The sequence below is a fragment of the Glandiceps talaboti genome, chromosome 9, assembly GCF_964340395.1.
Source record: "Glandiceps talaboti chromosome 9, keGlaTala1.1, whole genome shotgun sequence".
Lineage (NCBI taxonomy): Eukaryota > Metazoa > Hemichordata > Enteropneusta > Spengelidae > Glandiceps > Glandiceps talaboti.
In genome coordinates, this window is record NC_135557.1 from 24,169,365 (window position 1) to 24,185,993 (window position 16,629).

The 16,629-nt window shown below is 35.4% G+C and overlaps 2 protein-coding genes and 1 non-coding gene across 3 annotated transcripts; 1 reads left to right on the forward strand and 2 right to left on the reverse strand.

Moving 5' to 3' along the window:
- Positions 1–467: 467 nt before the first annotated feature.
- LOC144439671 (histone acetyltransferase KAT7-like) lies at positions 468–9,960 on the reverse strand. The gene is made up of 11 exons (XM_078128905.1): positions 9,888–9,960; positions 8,455–8,611; positions 7,780–8,025; positions 6,841–7,010; positions 6,275–6,481; positions 5,604–5,876; positions 5,095–5,235; positions 4,600–4,693; positions 3,880–4,026; positions 2,528–2,634; positions 468–2,257 (listed from the first exon to the last, which is right to left on the reverse strand). Exons 1-11 carry the CDS (start codon positions 9,900–9,902, stop codon positions 2,159–2,161), a joined length of 1,656 nt encoding a protein of 551 aa, XP_077985031.1. The 5' UTR covers positions 9,903–9,960; the 3' UTR covers positions 468–2,158.
- Positions 9,295–9,402, reverse strand: LOC144440519 (U6 spliceosomal RNA). Its single transcript, XR_013481210.1, has one exon. It is a non-coding gene; the product is annotated as a U6 spliceosomal RNA (small nuclear RNA).
- Positions 9,961–10,227: 267 nt separating the features above from the next.
- LOC144439672 (palmitoyl-protein thioesterase ABHD10, mitochondrial-like) lies at positions 10,228–15,904 on the forward strand. The gene is made up of 5 exons (XM_078128906.1): positions 10,228–10,331; positions 11,310–11,541; positions 13,420–13,534; positions 14,261–14,398; positions 15,334–15,904. Exons 1-5 carry the CDS (start codon positions 10,271–10,273, stop codon positions 15,637–15,639), a joined length of 852 nt encoding a protein of 283 aa, XP_077985032.1. The 5' UTR covers positions 10,228–10,270; the 3' UTR covers positions 15,640–15,904.
- Positions 15,905–16,629: the final 725 nt, after the last annotated feature.

Genomic DNA, 16,629 nt, shown 5'->3' on the forward strand with positions numbered 1-16,629 from the left:
AACCTTCCAGTAGCTGCATGGTTGTAGTTCAAAATTTATATTATCATTTTTTTGTTCGGCTCTTGCCATCTAATGACGTAAGAACAATATTGCATCAATCATCGATCGATTTTAATTTGCATGTCAGCTAAGGTAATCATCACTAGGGTAGCGCCCTCACATAGCTCATGGCAGAAACTTTCGTTTTTATACACGTCGCGTGGGATACCGAGAAAGATAATGATGGAAAGTACCTGGAAAGTGCAATATTGAAAAAGAAATCAATATCTTATCAACACAATTTTTTCTGGACTGGATGACTCACAAATCAACAAAGACACATTTTAAACAATTCTTGTGAAAGTTTGAACAATTTATTTTACATCTAAAACGTTCAACTTTAAAGTTGTTAAATGCATATGTAGTCAAACATTATATAAGTAGTTAACCATAAACATAGACATTTTGCCACTAGAGAAAATTGTGAGATTTTACAGTCTTCAGCTAGTTCTCAAAGACTAAATTTTACTAATTATCAGATTGCTACGTTGTGTTCATGTACAGGAAGGCATTTTAGTCACTACTTATTTTTGAGATTTTGTTTTCCAGTGCACTAGTGAAATGTGTGAAAGTAACATTGCCAGGTTTATAGCATTAAACTCTATAGTAAGTGGAGAGGTTTACAAACTTGTAGACCCTTATACAATGCTACAAACAAATAATATGTTCATGTACGTTATATTAAATTCTTAACATATGGTAAATTCTGTTAGAAATGATTAAAAGAGTACCCTTTGACTTGAGTGTGAACAGTAAGAGTACCACTAACTTGTGTGAATGAACAATAAATGAGTACCCTAACTCTGTGTGTATGAACATTATACAGGAGTACCCCTGGCTTGTGTGCATGAACACTATGTGAGTACCCCTAAGTTTGTGTGCATGAACACTATTGGTGTACCCCTAACTTTGTGTGCATAAACACTCTATGAAAGTATCCCTAACTTTGTGTGCATGAACACTATATGGGAGTACCCCTAACTTCGTGTGCATGAACACTACATAGGAGTACCCTAACTTTGTGAGCAAGAACACTATATGGGAGTACCCTAACTTTGTGTGCATGAACACTACACAGGAGTACCCCTAACTTTGTGTGCATGAACACTACATAGGAGTACCCTAACTTTGTGAGCAAGAACACTATATGGGAGTACCCTAACTTTGTGTGCATGAACACTACACAGGAGTACCCCTAACTTTGTGTGCATGAACACTATACAGGAGTAGAGAATACATAGAACCTATATGTCTCCAAAGATACATTACCCTGCTCTCTATGGTTTGTATGAGAACACCACAAAACATATAATCCCTTTCTGATTATACAAGACGGCGCCCTCTATGATTTATATGGGAGAACCAAACTTGAGTGAAAACTTGAACCTCTTGTCTCTATTTTTCCAAGATAGCGCCCTCTATGGAACTTAGTCACGGTGGACACATCACAAAACAAGAAAAATGGGATCCATGTTGGTATTAAAAAACAGATATTTCATGCAGTTGTTACTTTGTAAAATAAAATAAAATCATGTTACATTTGCTCAGGGTCACAATACTTTGATAAAGTATTTCTGAGTTAAGTAAGCACACTTTTATCTAAGGGTAATACAAAACACATTACTTGTAAAAGAACTAGTTATACATGTTTAAATCTACAAAAAAAAATCACAAATTGTTAAAAGTTGTAAATGGCAACGGCAGTGTCAGTTTTCCTTCCTCAGGATAAAAGATCCACTTTAGAGTCAATGTTTATTCCAAACAAACTTTCCCTTGACAGTGATTTCAACGTTTTATGACTGGCCAAAATAAAGTAACTTTTTACAGGCAATGATTTCACCTTTAAAATGGGATGTGTCCATCCAAATATACTTCTAGTAACTATATACAGGCAAAGATTTCAGCATGGTATAGAAGGTGTCCACTGATGATAATTTTAACGTTGTATGGGAGGCATCCATTGATAATAACTTTACCGATGTACGGGTGGTGTCCACTGATAATGTCTTTACCAAAGTATGAGTGGTGTCCACTGATAATGACTTTACCGATGTATGGGTGGTGTCCACTGATAATGACTTTACCGATGTACGGGTGGTGTCCACTTTAGGCAATTATTTTACCGATGTACGGGTGGTGTCCACTTTAGACAATCTGGATCAATTCTGTGATTCTGTTTCTTCTTTGTTTGTTTGTCAATATGTTCATTAATTATGTCCTGTTGAAATGTGAACATAGAAATAACACATTCAGATAAGGACACCCTGGTAAAGTACTAATTTTAATTGAAATATAAACACAGTAAGTACTGGCTCTCTCTGCCTGTCTTTCTCAGTCTGTCTCTGTCTGTCTGTCTGTCTGTCTGTCAGTCAGTCTGTCTCTCTCTCTGCCTGTCTTTCTCTGTCTCTCTGTCTGTCTGTCTGTCTCTCGCTCCCTTCCTCCACCCACCCCTTTTCCCTACATATATTCCTTACATCCTGTTTCTTACCTGTCGTTTCAAGACAAGATGTTTACCTTTCCAGTACTTCAACATCTGTAAGGCTTGTAGAGTACTAACAATATCATATGGGTTGACACCTGTCTCTTGACTTATATCTGTAGTAGTAAATATACAACAATCATGGTTTCAACAATGATGTAGATAGCAAAATATAAACACTTTATAACAGTAAGTTTGAAACCACTGTGATGTTTGTGAGTGTATGAACTCACTGACAATCATAACACTATTGTAGGATCTAGGGACATAGTAGATAGGTCAAAATATTGCAATTCTTTCAAAATGGCTCTTGCAAAGTGACTGCATTCTCAGGGGTCGCATTAACGCATTATTCCGCGTCCAGGACGCAATGCATTTGAATGGGACCCACTATAAAATACAAAGTCCGGTCAAACAAGGAAAAGAAAAAGACTGATCTAACACTAGATGTGTTAAAGTGTAATTTATGAGTAAAGAATGTGTGAACTGATTGTAGAATGTAGAATTTCTACAATTAAAACATTTAAGAATGATTTTAAAAACATCCTCTCAATCAGGCATACAGTCACACAACTAAGTTATACTTCAACAGGATTTTAACATATTTATCACATGATGGCAACATTATGCAAAAATAACCTTATTTCAACTGACATAAAACCCCATCTAACGATTGCCTAAATGACACTCTGGCATAGGTTTTGTACAATCACCTTTGCTGTGACAATCAACTATTTCAACAATTCAAAGCTCAGTGGTTGTTAAATATACATTTACAATTAAAGTGATTTTTGTGTGTGTATTTTCACTTTATGAACTATTAGTTTTACCTATGGCAAGTGCAATGCATTCACTTGAGAATCATGTTAATTTCTGCTCACAATTATTTTGTCCCAAGGGAACTCAGACGTCATGCCTTTGTCCCTAGTTACAGCCTACATTTGTTGTGCTGTGGGACCATGAAGCATGTGTTTCCGAGTCTGATGACTGCTATCATAACAAACAAGCCTTCAATCAAACACACAGTCCCCAACTTGTGTGTTTCATGGCAAAGTTATTGTACAAATTTGAATGGTGTCTCTAGATATAAAACTTCATAATTTATTGACCAATTTGCTATTTGTCCTTGAATATGGAGATCAAAGGCAAAGGCCAAGATATAAAAAGAAAGCTGACCTTTTGGGTTTAGACATTTAAATGGAGTCTTTGTTTATTCAGCTTCTTGAGTTATCAAATATATAGAGAACAGATTTGGTCATTTCATAGCATGGACAGACGGACTCCACCATATAAGTCCCCTCTTGGCAGTGCATGTTAATTGGGGACTTATTATTTTCTTAGGATTTTAACTTGTAACATACCTTTAATTGAAATCTCGCGTTCAGGATAGTTATCAAGATATCTTAGTAAAATATCTTTCCAGTAACTCCTGTAACTAATCAACCCAAGATCTGACAGGGGTTTCTCTGGAGACCCAGTTTTTTCCTCCACTCTTGTCAATAAGTAACCTGCAATAACAGAAGTCAACACTCACAATGTCAATCCATTTAACCAGAAATGATTGCACACTTGTATTGTTTCCATCACTTTCTTGACTTTTACAACTAGGTATACTACCTTCTAGTGATGTGAAATGGCTATTTATCTGGAAACTTTAATTGATAAAACAACTCTATTACATTCTTCTAATTGAAAATACAATGTGAAAGAACATATATTAAGTCCTTGTTTGTAACTGAATAATTTTTTTTTTACACATTTTTTTTGCAATTTATTGAGTTACAAACACAGACTTGGTATATGTTCTCTCACATTGTATTTCCAATTAAAAAAGATATAATGGGATTGTGTTATCAATTAAAATCCAAAGTAAGAGCCATTTATAATCCATATGGCCACTGTACCCTAACACCATACTCTGTCTGTCTCCCTCCCTCCCCCCTCTCTCTCTCTCTCTCTCTCTCTCTCTCTCTCTCTCTCTCTCTCTCTCTCTTTCTCTCCATGTATAGTCAACCCAGTTCCCTGCTTATCACAAGAAAAAACAAATGAACAAAGGTTATATTGGTATCAATGATACTTACTAAAATCAATCAACATCTTCCCAAAACCTTGTCTCATGTATTGGGGTAGTGTCAATATACATGATACGTTGTAGTTTAAAAAGGAATTCTTTTCCTAGAAATAAAACAAAGAAAATAAAGTTGGTTTGATATTTTATCGAAAGGAAACTATTAGCGTGAGCAATTTGTTATTGTGGCTGTTCATTTATTGCTTTGACTCCCCACACATAATTCCCAACAAATTGTGTGGAGCAATTCTTGGTACCTGAAATAGAATATTACTGCCTAAGCGCATCATTAAAATAACATTTGGTTTCTAAATCGACACCATAAAATTCACTCCATGCATTTCCCATGCATTACTCTATACATATGTGACAATAAGTCTATATTCTTATTCTATTGTGACTCTCTAGCATGATGTAAAATGCTATTGCAGGTACTCAGAGTTGAAAGAGTGGGCTCACACTTTAAAAAATAGAGGTACTCAATTTTTCATTCAAAGAGAAATTTTACCTTAGAAAAATATCCAATAATATGACATCCTGTGTTATCTGTTTCTGTCATCACATAAAAGAGAAAAGGTTCAACGTCGTAATATAATGTTTTATGATCCAAAAACAACTTGGCAAGTAGACACAGATTCTGGCAGTAAATCTGAAAAATGAAGAAAAAGAGTCAGAAAAATAAACAGTAGACCAACGTATCAGTGAACAAGGATACACGTATCGATGACACGAATCTGTTTTGATAAATATCAAGATTTGACAAGGGGACTGGTATAAGTAACGCATTCCAGATTAATTACGAAAAATTCCAATTACCTGGCGGAAACGTTATATACACTGTGTTTAAATTAAGTTATGAATTTAAATATTTCCTGTGTTGTGTGATGTTACAATGACTTTTGATTGATACCAAAATTATTTACTTAGCCCCTTAATGCAGTGTTACTATAGAAATGGGATAGGTGTGGCATTTCACTGGGGGATATATTTGTCTTTCTATAGTCAACCCCTTCTTACCTTATTCTTCATTCCATCAACCTCAAACACCGATATATTTGTCTTTCTGTAAACCTCATCACCAGGTGGATGTCTCCACACGCATTTAGCCATATGTCTTCTCAATATGGTAGCAGTCTTCATGTATTTCAGACAAAACTCACACAAGTAGAGTTTACACAGTCTAGCGTACTCCTCAGGATATGGTGATGAATACCATGTATCAAGCTCATATTTACCAAACTCAATTGATTTCACGCCACCTTCAAACATCAAATCTTGACTTTCATTTTCCTAGAATAGAAATTTCAAAAGTATTTATTTATCAATGTGAACTGAAGGATGAATATAAGCAAAGGTGAAAAAAGCTAGGTATGGCTAGTAAAACTTGTCAGCAATGCAATCAATACATGTAGTTTGACAAGACCTAAAGACCCATGAGTGCCAGTGTGGTGTATTTGGGGTAGTTGCTGGAATACTTATAGCACTCTCTGTGGTGTATTTGTCAAAGTACTAACACATAACCCATCAGTCTAACATATAATTTATTCAGCAGCTCTGGCCTGTGCTTCTTTGGGTCCTAATATTTGGGGAGGGGAGGGAAGGGAAGGAAAGGGAAAGGGTGAGAAAGAGGAGACACGGAATAATCATATTCAACCACAAGTATCCCATAACACATCAATCTAACATACCATTTCTTCAGCAGCTCTGGCCTGTGCTTCTTTAAACAATTCTAGATCATACTGTGATGTTAGACCCTTTAATAATGGCTGTCTAGTCTTGGCATACTGCTGTCTGTGTATCTCATTTTCTTTCTTCTGTTCCAAACTCAGTTCTCTCCTCTGTCTCCGAAGGTCATGAATCTTGTACTTCTTTTGTTGTTGATGTCTAGATGGACTCTGAGAAGAAAAAAACATTTCCAGAAATAGTGAAATGATAACGTGTCCAATATAATTAAGTGTACAATAACAGCTATGGGTGTTATTGGAGTTTAATAAATCAATCTACGAGGCTGTGATCATGAATATGATATGGTGTTCCTCGACAGAGGCTGCTGTCACATGGTATAATACATAACTTTGGACATGCTAAGACAGAAACAAACTAAAACTATTAATAATGTGACATGTTGAAATTAATAAATCAATGTTATTGATATGATTACACAAAGTACAAAATATAGGTCAGCTTCAACTTCCTGCTCACCCATGTGCTTTTATAAAACATAATTAAAACAATACATGTAATAACTACTCACAGCTTGTCTTAGACTCATTCTGCTAACCTCTGATACTCTTTCTACAGCTCTACTTTTAGATTTCTCTTCTCGTTGTCTGGCCTTCTCAACACATTCATCTGGTGTGGTGTTATGGTAAAGTGGACATCCTGAAATAGTTCGATGACTTTCAAACTTGCCCGTCAGATGACCTGTTCAAAGCAAAACATACAATTATAAAAGGGGTTGTGGGTGGCTGAGTGGTTAAACCAATTTCTTACCACTGTGGTCAGGGTTCACATCCATTCAGGGTTGGATTAAATTTACTACATTTGTATGCTGCAAGTAAGAAGAGTGTCATTCAGTTTGAGTCTACTGAGTAATGTAGGTTTTCCCTGGTTACTCAGGTTACCTCCTGCACTGAACCCATGAGGGATGACTTCTTGGGAGATAAGTGTTTATATACTTAAAGAACTATCCAGTATAAAGTCAGCCAAGAAACATCCATGTGCCAATGCCTATTATAATATATGGAAGTTTGCAACAACACAATTATATACATTTTATCTTTCCAACTATGAATTTTCTTGAATGTGTACTTTTGTATAACATGGACAGTGCGCCCTCTAGCAATAGCCAAATGTTGTTGTTGCAAGTCAAAATGATAAAAACTGGTATTTCTTGTGAGTCACCAGTACAGTGTGCCCTCTAACGATAGCAAAATTTTGTTGTTGTGAGTCAAAATGAGAAAAACTGGGATTTCTTGTGAGTCACCACATAGTAAGAAATAGGAGAACACCAAATATTGGTGGGTCACTAGAAGTTTGTGCGTTAGTGGTGTGTCAAATTGGCTTAGACTTAGAGGGCAGACTGAACTTGGATATGAAGTGGCTAGGACTTAGAGGGCAGACTGAACTTGGATATGAAGTGGTAAGGACTTAGAGGGCACACTGAACTTGGATATGAAGTGACTAGACTTACCTGAAGAATCACAGCCTGGTACAGGACATTTCATTTCTTCTACTTTCATCAGTTTTTTCCTTAATGTGTACTCTAAAAGAGATGGATCCTTTGTTTTCCTTTTCTGTCCTCGTTTTGTTGGCTCTGAGACCGTAGACTCGCACGATTCACTGTCAGAATTAACAACTGATTTGGCTTTCCTTGTCTTTCCTGGAGATTTTCCACTATCTTTATTAATATTTGGTGTCATTTCTTTGATTGGTAGTACTGAAAAGGAAGCAAAATGATACACGATACTGTGAAATATGGAAATTTTCTCTTAAAAAGTTAAAAAACAATAAACATGAAAGTAAGTAGTGACTTCTTCCGCATAAACACAATACATAAGGCTCATGAATAAAAACCTAATTCTTTGGGAACTAGTCGGCAGCCATAAAATGGAAAACATTCTAAGCCATGACTAAATGTACATGTACATGCATAGCCCTAAAGGTTTTGGAACCTTTGACTTTAGCTTCCTATTCAAATATAAACATGTAGATTATCAGATGGTCAAGGCAAATATAAGTGTATCCATAGACAATTAATGGTATATCATCAAAAACAAAACAAAAAATTAACATTTTACATTATTAGTGGTCAATTTTGAATCAGTTGAATTGATGACAATAGGTTGATAATCAAGTAAAAACTCACATTGGTTCTGAGGTTGTTCAACCCTAGCAGAACTTCTTGTAACTCGTCTTTCTCTAAATTCATCATCTTCAGAGCTTCCTTCTACATCAACAGATAATTCAGAATCATCTTCAGTGGTTATGTCTTCTGATTCTGAACTGCTCACTTGACGTGTACGCTGTAAAAACAAATGAGGTAAGAGCACAATAAAACTTGCCAGTTACAATTTTATATCCTTGTAACACATTCTAAAGTGAAAGTGGGATTAGTAAGAGATGATCACATAATGTGGGTTGTCGGTGGCCAAGTTGTTAAACCACTTACCACTGTGGTTTGGATTCGAACCCATTCAGGGTTTCATTAAATTTACCACGCCATAAGTAAGAAGAGTGTCGTTCAGTTTGACTCTATCAAACAATGCACGTTTTCCACAGGTACTCTGGTGTCCTCCTGCATTAACACTGAACCCATGAGGGATGGCGCTCACTTAGCTGTAATAATTGTAGCTTTGTTTTTATTTACAATACATTTTTTCTTCTTTATATTTTATTTTGTATTGCTCTTTTTACTTTTTATTTCTTACGGGGCTGGTTCTAGCGGAGGACTGAGGGCAATGTAATGAAACCACTACAATACTGCATCCAACCCTCACTAGACTTCTTGGGAGACAACTTAAAGTATTTATATACATTTTGTAGTACTATCCTGGCATCCAGTATAAATAAAGATTATAATATGATAATATCACACAAGCTCAATAAATGAACTTTGGTCGTTTAGGACAAACCCCCATCCCCAAAATGAACAATACACAAGTGAAACATCGATGATTTATATGACAAATTTTTAGATAGATTTTGCAAAAATGTGGAACGCTTCACGATTGTGCGTGTCATCCTTCCGCAGGGGGCCATGCTAATCTTCTCTGTATCGTTCCAATTTTAGTATATGTGCTGCCGAAGCAAGCACACTCTGAATGTGTCACGGAAACACCAATATAGGCAAGTGAGATGGTGAACACTCTTTGTGCAGTTTCGATTTGCGTGCGCCTAAACCACGTTACAACGTTATTGAATCGTTTGCTTTCTTATGCAAATTAGTTTTTAAACCCATACAAGGTCACGTCTTGTGGTTGGTAGTGCTATTTTGCAATTTTTACGATAGTTTGCGATACAGTCGATAATTTTCAGACAACATGCAACTGTAACTACGAATTTTTGTTTTGGGAAACGCGACTACCTGTCATTTATGCAAGAGAGATGTTTTCCCGCCACAGTTGCAGCGATTAATCAATGTGTGTTGCCAGACAATAACATTGAGGCCGCGTCCCAGCGTCTTGACTGAGGCGTGGGTGTTATGAACTAAATTACGCTAAAATTCAGAATATTGCATGTCTTTCAGTTAACGTGTAAGTGTTTTGAATGGTTAGTAGCTTGAAATAATCAAAAACATACCCTCCGTCTGCTCATTGTAGCCGACAACTGGTTCAAATCAACAGCGAATGTTACGTTACTGATGTACAGCGTCCAGTCTGTAAATAAGACAAGCGTCAACTTTCCGGAAACTGTGACCTATGACCTATGAAACCGGAAGCTCTTTGAAGAGCTCGATTTGTAATATTGCATAATGAGTAACTAATGAATAACAAATCTACCATTCAGGATCGCCTTGTTTGGTGCTATATCATAATGCAATATTCCGATAATTTCATTCACTAATTAGTTTTGGGATTTTTATGTATTGCTCTCAATCGCAGTGTTTTGTGGGAAGTTTCAAAATGGCAGCCCACATGACATTATCAAAGTTGAGCATGCACACCGATTGATCACATTTCATTATGCTCAGCAGACTTCCTTTACTGAGGAAAACGGTATTTAAAAAAATAATTGTCACATCTGGTAGGTTGACAGTAGCTGCAATAATTATAGCGTTAGTTTTGAGTTTGAGTTTTTTTGTTTTTTCCATGCTTTTGAGCTTTTTTCGTTCCACCAACTTCCGGGGTCCAAACTCAAAACGAACCCTGGAACGAGTTTGCAATAATTAAGAAAGAACATTGTTGTACTTCAAAATGTTTCTGAATTTGATTGTGAGATATGACCCCGGTCAGTGACCACAAAGACGTGTAATATGTTGCCTCGATTGTGGATTCATATCTGTTTTGAAAGGAACGTTACTCAGATCTATTATTGAGATGATATTGATGATAATAAATAATGATGATGTTGGGTTCTTATATAGTGCTTTCCCACGCCGTGCTCAAAGCAATTTACAATTATTACCCCTGGCTCTGATCAGAACGGCACAACCGCCCTTAAGTCTTCCTCAACTCCCCGGGGAGCATACAATCCATTACAGCCATTTATGCGCATAGGATTAAAGCCTTCACATTGCAACCTACATCCTACCAGGTTCCCGATTATACAGCTGGGGTCACTGAGGCACAGTTGTGGTTCAAATTTTGCCCAAGGACTCTAGCCACTCAGAAACAAACAGTAGGCAGCGACGGGGCTTGAACCTGCAACCTGTAGATTCCAAGCCGGTCACTCTAATCATTCATCCATTATGACTCCACGACAGGGATAGCTGCAATAATTTTAGCGTTTGAATGCCATGGTAACAATGAAAAATAAGAGAAAAGAGAATTGTGAAAAATGCTGCAGTGAGACAGTGGAAAAATGCAATATGTGACCTGTCAAATGTACATGTGTGAAAGTCTTATATACAAATGTTTCTCTTCATTACTAATTATTAATTGTTATGCTAATTATATCATGAATATTAACTAGCTCACGGATATTAATATTGTCCAGGACTCCAGCTACAGTTGGAAGTTCCCTGAATCTTGTTTTATCAGTATGTTTTATTTCTTGTTACAGGTAAATGTACTACATATAGTATATCAAAATTAGCAAGGACAATGTGTTCCATGTCGGATCAGTCACCACCAAAGTTTTTATCCCGTGGAAATGGTAGTTCACTGGCATACAGAGCTATGGAAGGTTCAAGTCCAGGTTTACTATTTTTGCCGGGATTTATGTCAAACATGAATGGTGGAAAAGCATTAGCTTTGGAGAAGTATTGTCAAGAGAATGGACTGTCTTATGTCAGGTACATATAACACCTACCAATGCCCCCCCCCCTCCCCCTTCTGGTAGAGTCTGTGAACATTTGTATAAAATATACAGTTATTTTTTTACAATTTTTTGTTTTTTTGGAAATCATAGGTTAGTAATGACCCAACATGTAATACTAGTAGGAGATTATTGTATGTATTCTAATATTGACCATAACCATACATGTACATGTACATTCAATGATGGCTCATGTCCTATACATGTACATACATGTAGTCTATACATACACATAGTCTATACATACACATAGTCTATACATACACATAGTCTATACATGCACATAGTCTATACATACACATAGTCTATACATACACATAGTCTATACATACACGTAGTCTATACATACACGTAGTCTATACATACACATAGTCTATACATACACATAGTCTATACATACACATAGTCTATACATACACGTAGTCTATACATACACGTAGTCTATACATACACATAGTCTATACATACACATAGTCTATACATACACAGTCTATACATACATGTAGTCTATACATACACAGTCTATACATACATACAGTCTATACATACACATAGTCTATACATACACAGTCTATACATACACAGTCTATACATACACATAGTCTATACATACACACAGTCTATACATACATGTAGTCTATACATACACAGTCTATACATACATACAGTCTATACATACACATAGTCTATACATACACAGTCTATACATACATGTAGTCTATACATACACATAGTCTATACATACACATAGTTTATACATACACATAGTCCAAACATACACATAGTCTATACATACAGTCTATACATAAACAGTCTATACATACACATAGTCTATACATACATATAATCTATACATACATATAGTCTATACATACATATAGTCTATACATACACATAGTCTATACATACAGTCTATACATAAACAATCTATACGTACACATAGTCTATACATACACAGTCTATACATACATGTACATTTATATATCCAAATGTATGCCTGAGGGAACTGTGGTTTTAAGTTGTATTATATCACTTTGTTTGATATTTCTATGTTTCTAATACAAAGACTGTAGTATAGGGAAAGCCAGATACATGTAGATCCATTATAAGTAATATACACTTCATATATTTTGTACATGCCATAACTTTCCATCAATTTTCATACGCGTACCTTTTACTATAATTTTGGTGGATTATCCCAGTAAAACAATGTTTGAACTTTGGTTGGTTTTACGTACCTGTGATTTTTAAGCCACAAAAATAACCGTCACTCACACTTATAACACTTTGGACACCAACTGTGAGGTTAGGAATAGTCAATCAGATGTCAAATGTGTATACATGATATACAATTACATATGAAGATAAGAATAGCCAATCGAATATCAAATGTGTATATTGTCTTACATGTTAAGATAGCAATAGCCAATCAGAAGTCAAATGTTTATATCTGTCATACCTGTGAAGATAGTAATAGCCAATCAGAAATCAAATGTTTATACCTGTCATACATGTGAAGATAATAATAGCCAATCAGAAGTCAAATGTTTATATCTGTCATACCTGTGAAGATAGTAATAGCCAATCAGAAGTCAAATGTTTATATCTGTCATACCTGTGAAGATAGTAATAGCCAATCAGAAGTCAAATGTTTATACCTGTCATACATGTGAAGATAGTAATAGCCAATCAGAAGTCAAATGTGTATACCTGTCATACATGTGAAGATAGTAATAGCCAATCAGAAGTCAAATGTTTATATCTGTCATACCTGTGAAGATAGTAATAGCCAATCAGAAGTCAAATCTTTATACGATAGAAATAATAGACATATAACCGTTTGTGACTGTTACAGATTTGACTATCAAGGGTGTGGGGAATCCATTGGTGAAATACCATCATCATCAGCATTCGGAGTATGGAAATCTGATGCCGTAGCTGTACTAGACGAACTCACTAAAGGACCACAGGCAAGTTTAATACTATGGTATATCAATGAAGTGTTAAAGTGGCCATATGGATGAGAATTTGGTATTTATTTTGGTTTTTTATTTGATAAAACAGCTTCACTATGTTTTTCTACTTGAGAAAATAATGTGAAATAACATACACCAAGTCTATGTTTGCAACTCAATAACACTATTTTGTATTTATCAAAACCCATAGTCTATTAATATTGTTGCTAGCATATTTAGATTCACTTATCTTTTTTTTAAACAAAATAAACTGTATTTTACCAGATGTAAAACAATGTTTTATCTTGGATTTGAACCATCATTTGTACATTTATAATGCCTCATATGTTGAATATCAGAAAACAAAAGATTGTATAGTTTGGCCACTGAGGGTGCTGTTCAGTCAACTTAGCAGCATAAGTGAGGGCCAACATAGAGTAGACAAAATCTGTAATAAGTATAATACTATGGCAAACATACTATCAGTGAACTAAGACAAAGACTGAAATGTTGATGTTGTATGTTGTAAATTACACAAGTGGATGACAGCATTACTTTGGTATTAAAAATATAATCATATACTCTAATTAAGATTTAGTGAACACTGAAAAATAAAATGTACACCAGAGTCATTGAAGTCTTCAAAAATATAACACTGCATATGGTTTAATATAGAGAATTTGTATTCAAGTAACATTCTGTGCAATTTATCTGGGAATTATTTGATTTCTCTCTCTGCAGTATGTGGTAGGATCCAGTATGGGAGGTGGTATTATGTTAATGTTGGCAATGGAAAGACCAGACAGAGTACAAGGATTGGTTGGAGTAGCTACAGCTGCTAAGTTTGTTGGTCATCTAACGTACACTGATACCATACAGGTAAGGCCAAAAACAAAGAATTGTTTCTGGTCAAGAAAATATGTCTACAATGGTGCGATGATACATATTTTTTTTTTTTTTTTTTTTATTCTCAACAAACCTGCCACTCAATCTACTATTTATGGCAGTTACTGTTCTTTTTAGTTAGTACTTTAGAGCAAGTGTGTATGTGGCACAGATGTCATTTGCTTGTTCATGATTGGCACTGCAGTTATCTTCACTGAAGTACAGTTATTTTTGTCTTCACTGAAGTACAGAGGGTCATTTTTTTGTTTCCTAATGGATCTGCAGACTGCATGGGGTGGAAAAAAAGAAGACCAACGTGAGGGTATTTAAGTGATGAGCATAATGACCAGAAAGTTATTTTTTGCCTAATAGTTAAGTTTGTTGGTTTACCGTTACCTAATACTTTAATTACAACATACATGGATTTTATGTAAGTACTTAACATTTAGACCCATTAACCCATATAGGTATAATATAGTATGATGTAAACACAAGGCCAAATAAAAAAGTTGTTTGGTTCCGGTTACCTGACCCCAACTAGTTTTTCACACCAATGCTAAACATTTTTTTTACGTATTCGAGAAAATAATAACAAAAACATCTCACAAGAAATAGTGGGTACGGAAACTGACATCAACTTAAGAAGGACAATATAAAACTATTCTTCCAATCTGTAATGGCTGTACATCTGATAGGAAGAAATAAACAACACAGAGACCATTTGGAAAACAATGGAAAACATGAACGAGACACTCTCACATGAAAAAAAATGTATAATAAGATAAAATAAAAAATCTAACTACCTCACCTATTTTAAAATTGAATATAATCGGAACCACACAATATATTTTTATGCTTAAGATGAATGAAATCCTGTCGTAGTTAGAAAACACCTAACAATTTATATTTCTGGTTTTTATACATTCCAGAAAGAAGATGGTCAAACAGAAACTCACACTACATCAGTTCCTGCAGAGAAATTCATTGAGAAATCAGAACAGAGCCAGTTGCTAGGAGACAGTCTTCCCATTACCTGTCCTGTAAGACTACTCCATGGTATGAAAGATGACACTGTGCCATATGAAAGGTCATTGGATGTTGCTAGGCGACTACAAAGTAAAGATGTGGATGTGATACTAAGGAAAGAAGGAGACCATAGATTGTCAACACCATTTGATTTACAACTTCTTATTGAAACATTAGACAAGCTAATGAAACAGAAGGCAAAACTTTGATAACATTATGTACTGACAAGATTAAAACAGATCACAACATCTCATTATGCATACAGATATTGACAAGGCCATTAACCCAACTTTCACCATACCTAGGTTAGCAGCCGTGGCTGTAGATTTTCATAATTTACTTAGTGAGAAAGCAGTAAGAAATAAATTTCACCTTTGTGCACATGGTAATCCATGTACATGTCTACAAGCTGTGAAATGGACAGCCAGCCACAAAGCCATATAACCCTGATGGTGGTGATTGTGGTGGTGGTGGTGGTGGTTGTGGTGGTTGTGTTGGTGGTGGTCACAATGATGTAATAAAGCATGCAAATGATATGTTTCATCGATTCTTTTGACTCCCGCTTGGAACGCATGTACAACTCCATATTTTGGACATTGTTTCCAAGTTGTCAGTTTTCCCGTGTTTCCATGACTTTTGACCCTTGTTTTCTAGCAGAATGTACCCATTTCACTCCTAGTTTCTGGCTGAAATAATACCATACCTATAAATACCAAACTGTTGACCAATTACAACAGACCTATCACGTCACCCGTCAATACAATCCAAAATTTCATAATACACCATATGGGAATATCCTTTATAAGTGATATACATAAAGCAGCCATAATAATAGAAATAGTAAAAAATAGCCTTATGTACACATGTATGTAGGTAGGTAGGTAGGTATGTATGTATGTATGTATGTATATTTGTATGTATATATGTATGTATGTACGTATGTATGTATGTATGCATGCATGTACAGTATGTATGTATGTGAAACGCTGCAACAAACCAAAAAATACAAATGTGGTGAATTCTCTAACTATGTATGTGTGTGTGTGTGTGTATGTATGTATGTATGTATGTATGTATGTATGTAGAAAGAAATGCATAAGGAACTTGTGAGACAGTCCGAATAAATAGATGTAATCGGACATTTCAAATAAAAATTCTTTTTCAAGGTATTTATAGGCAAGACATATTTGGTAAACACC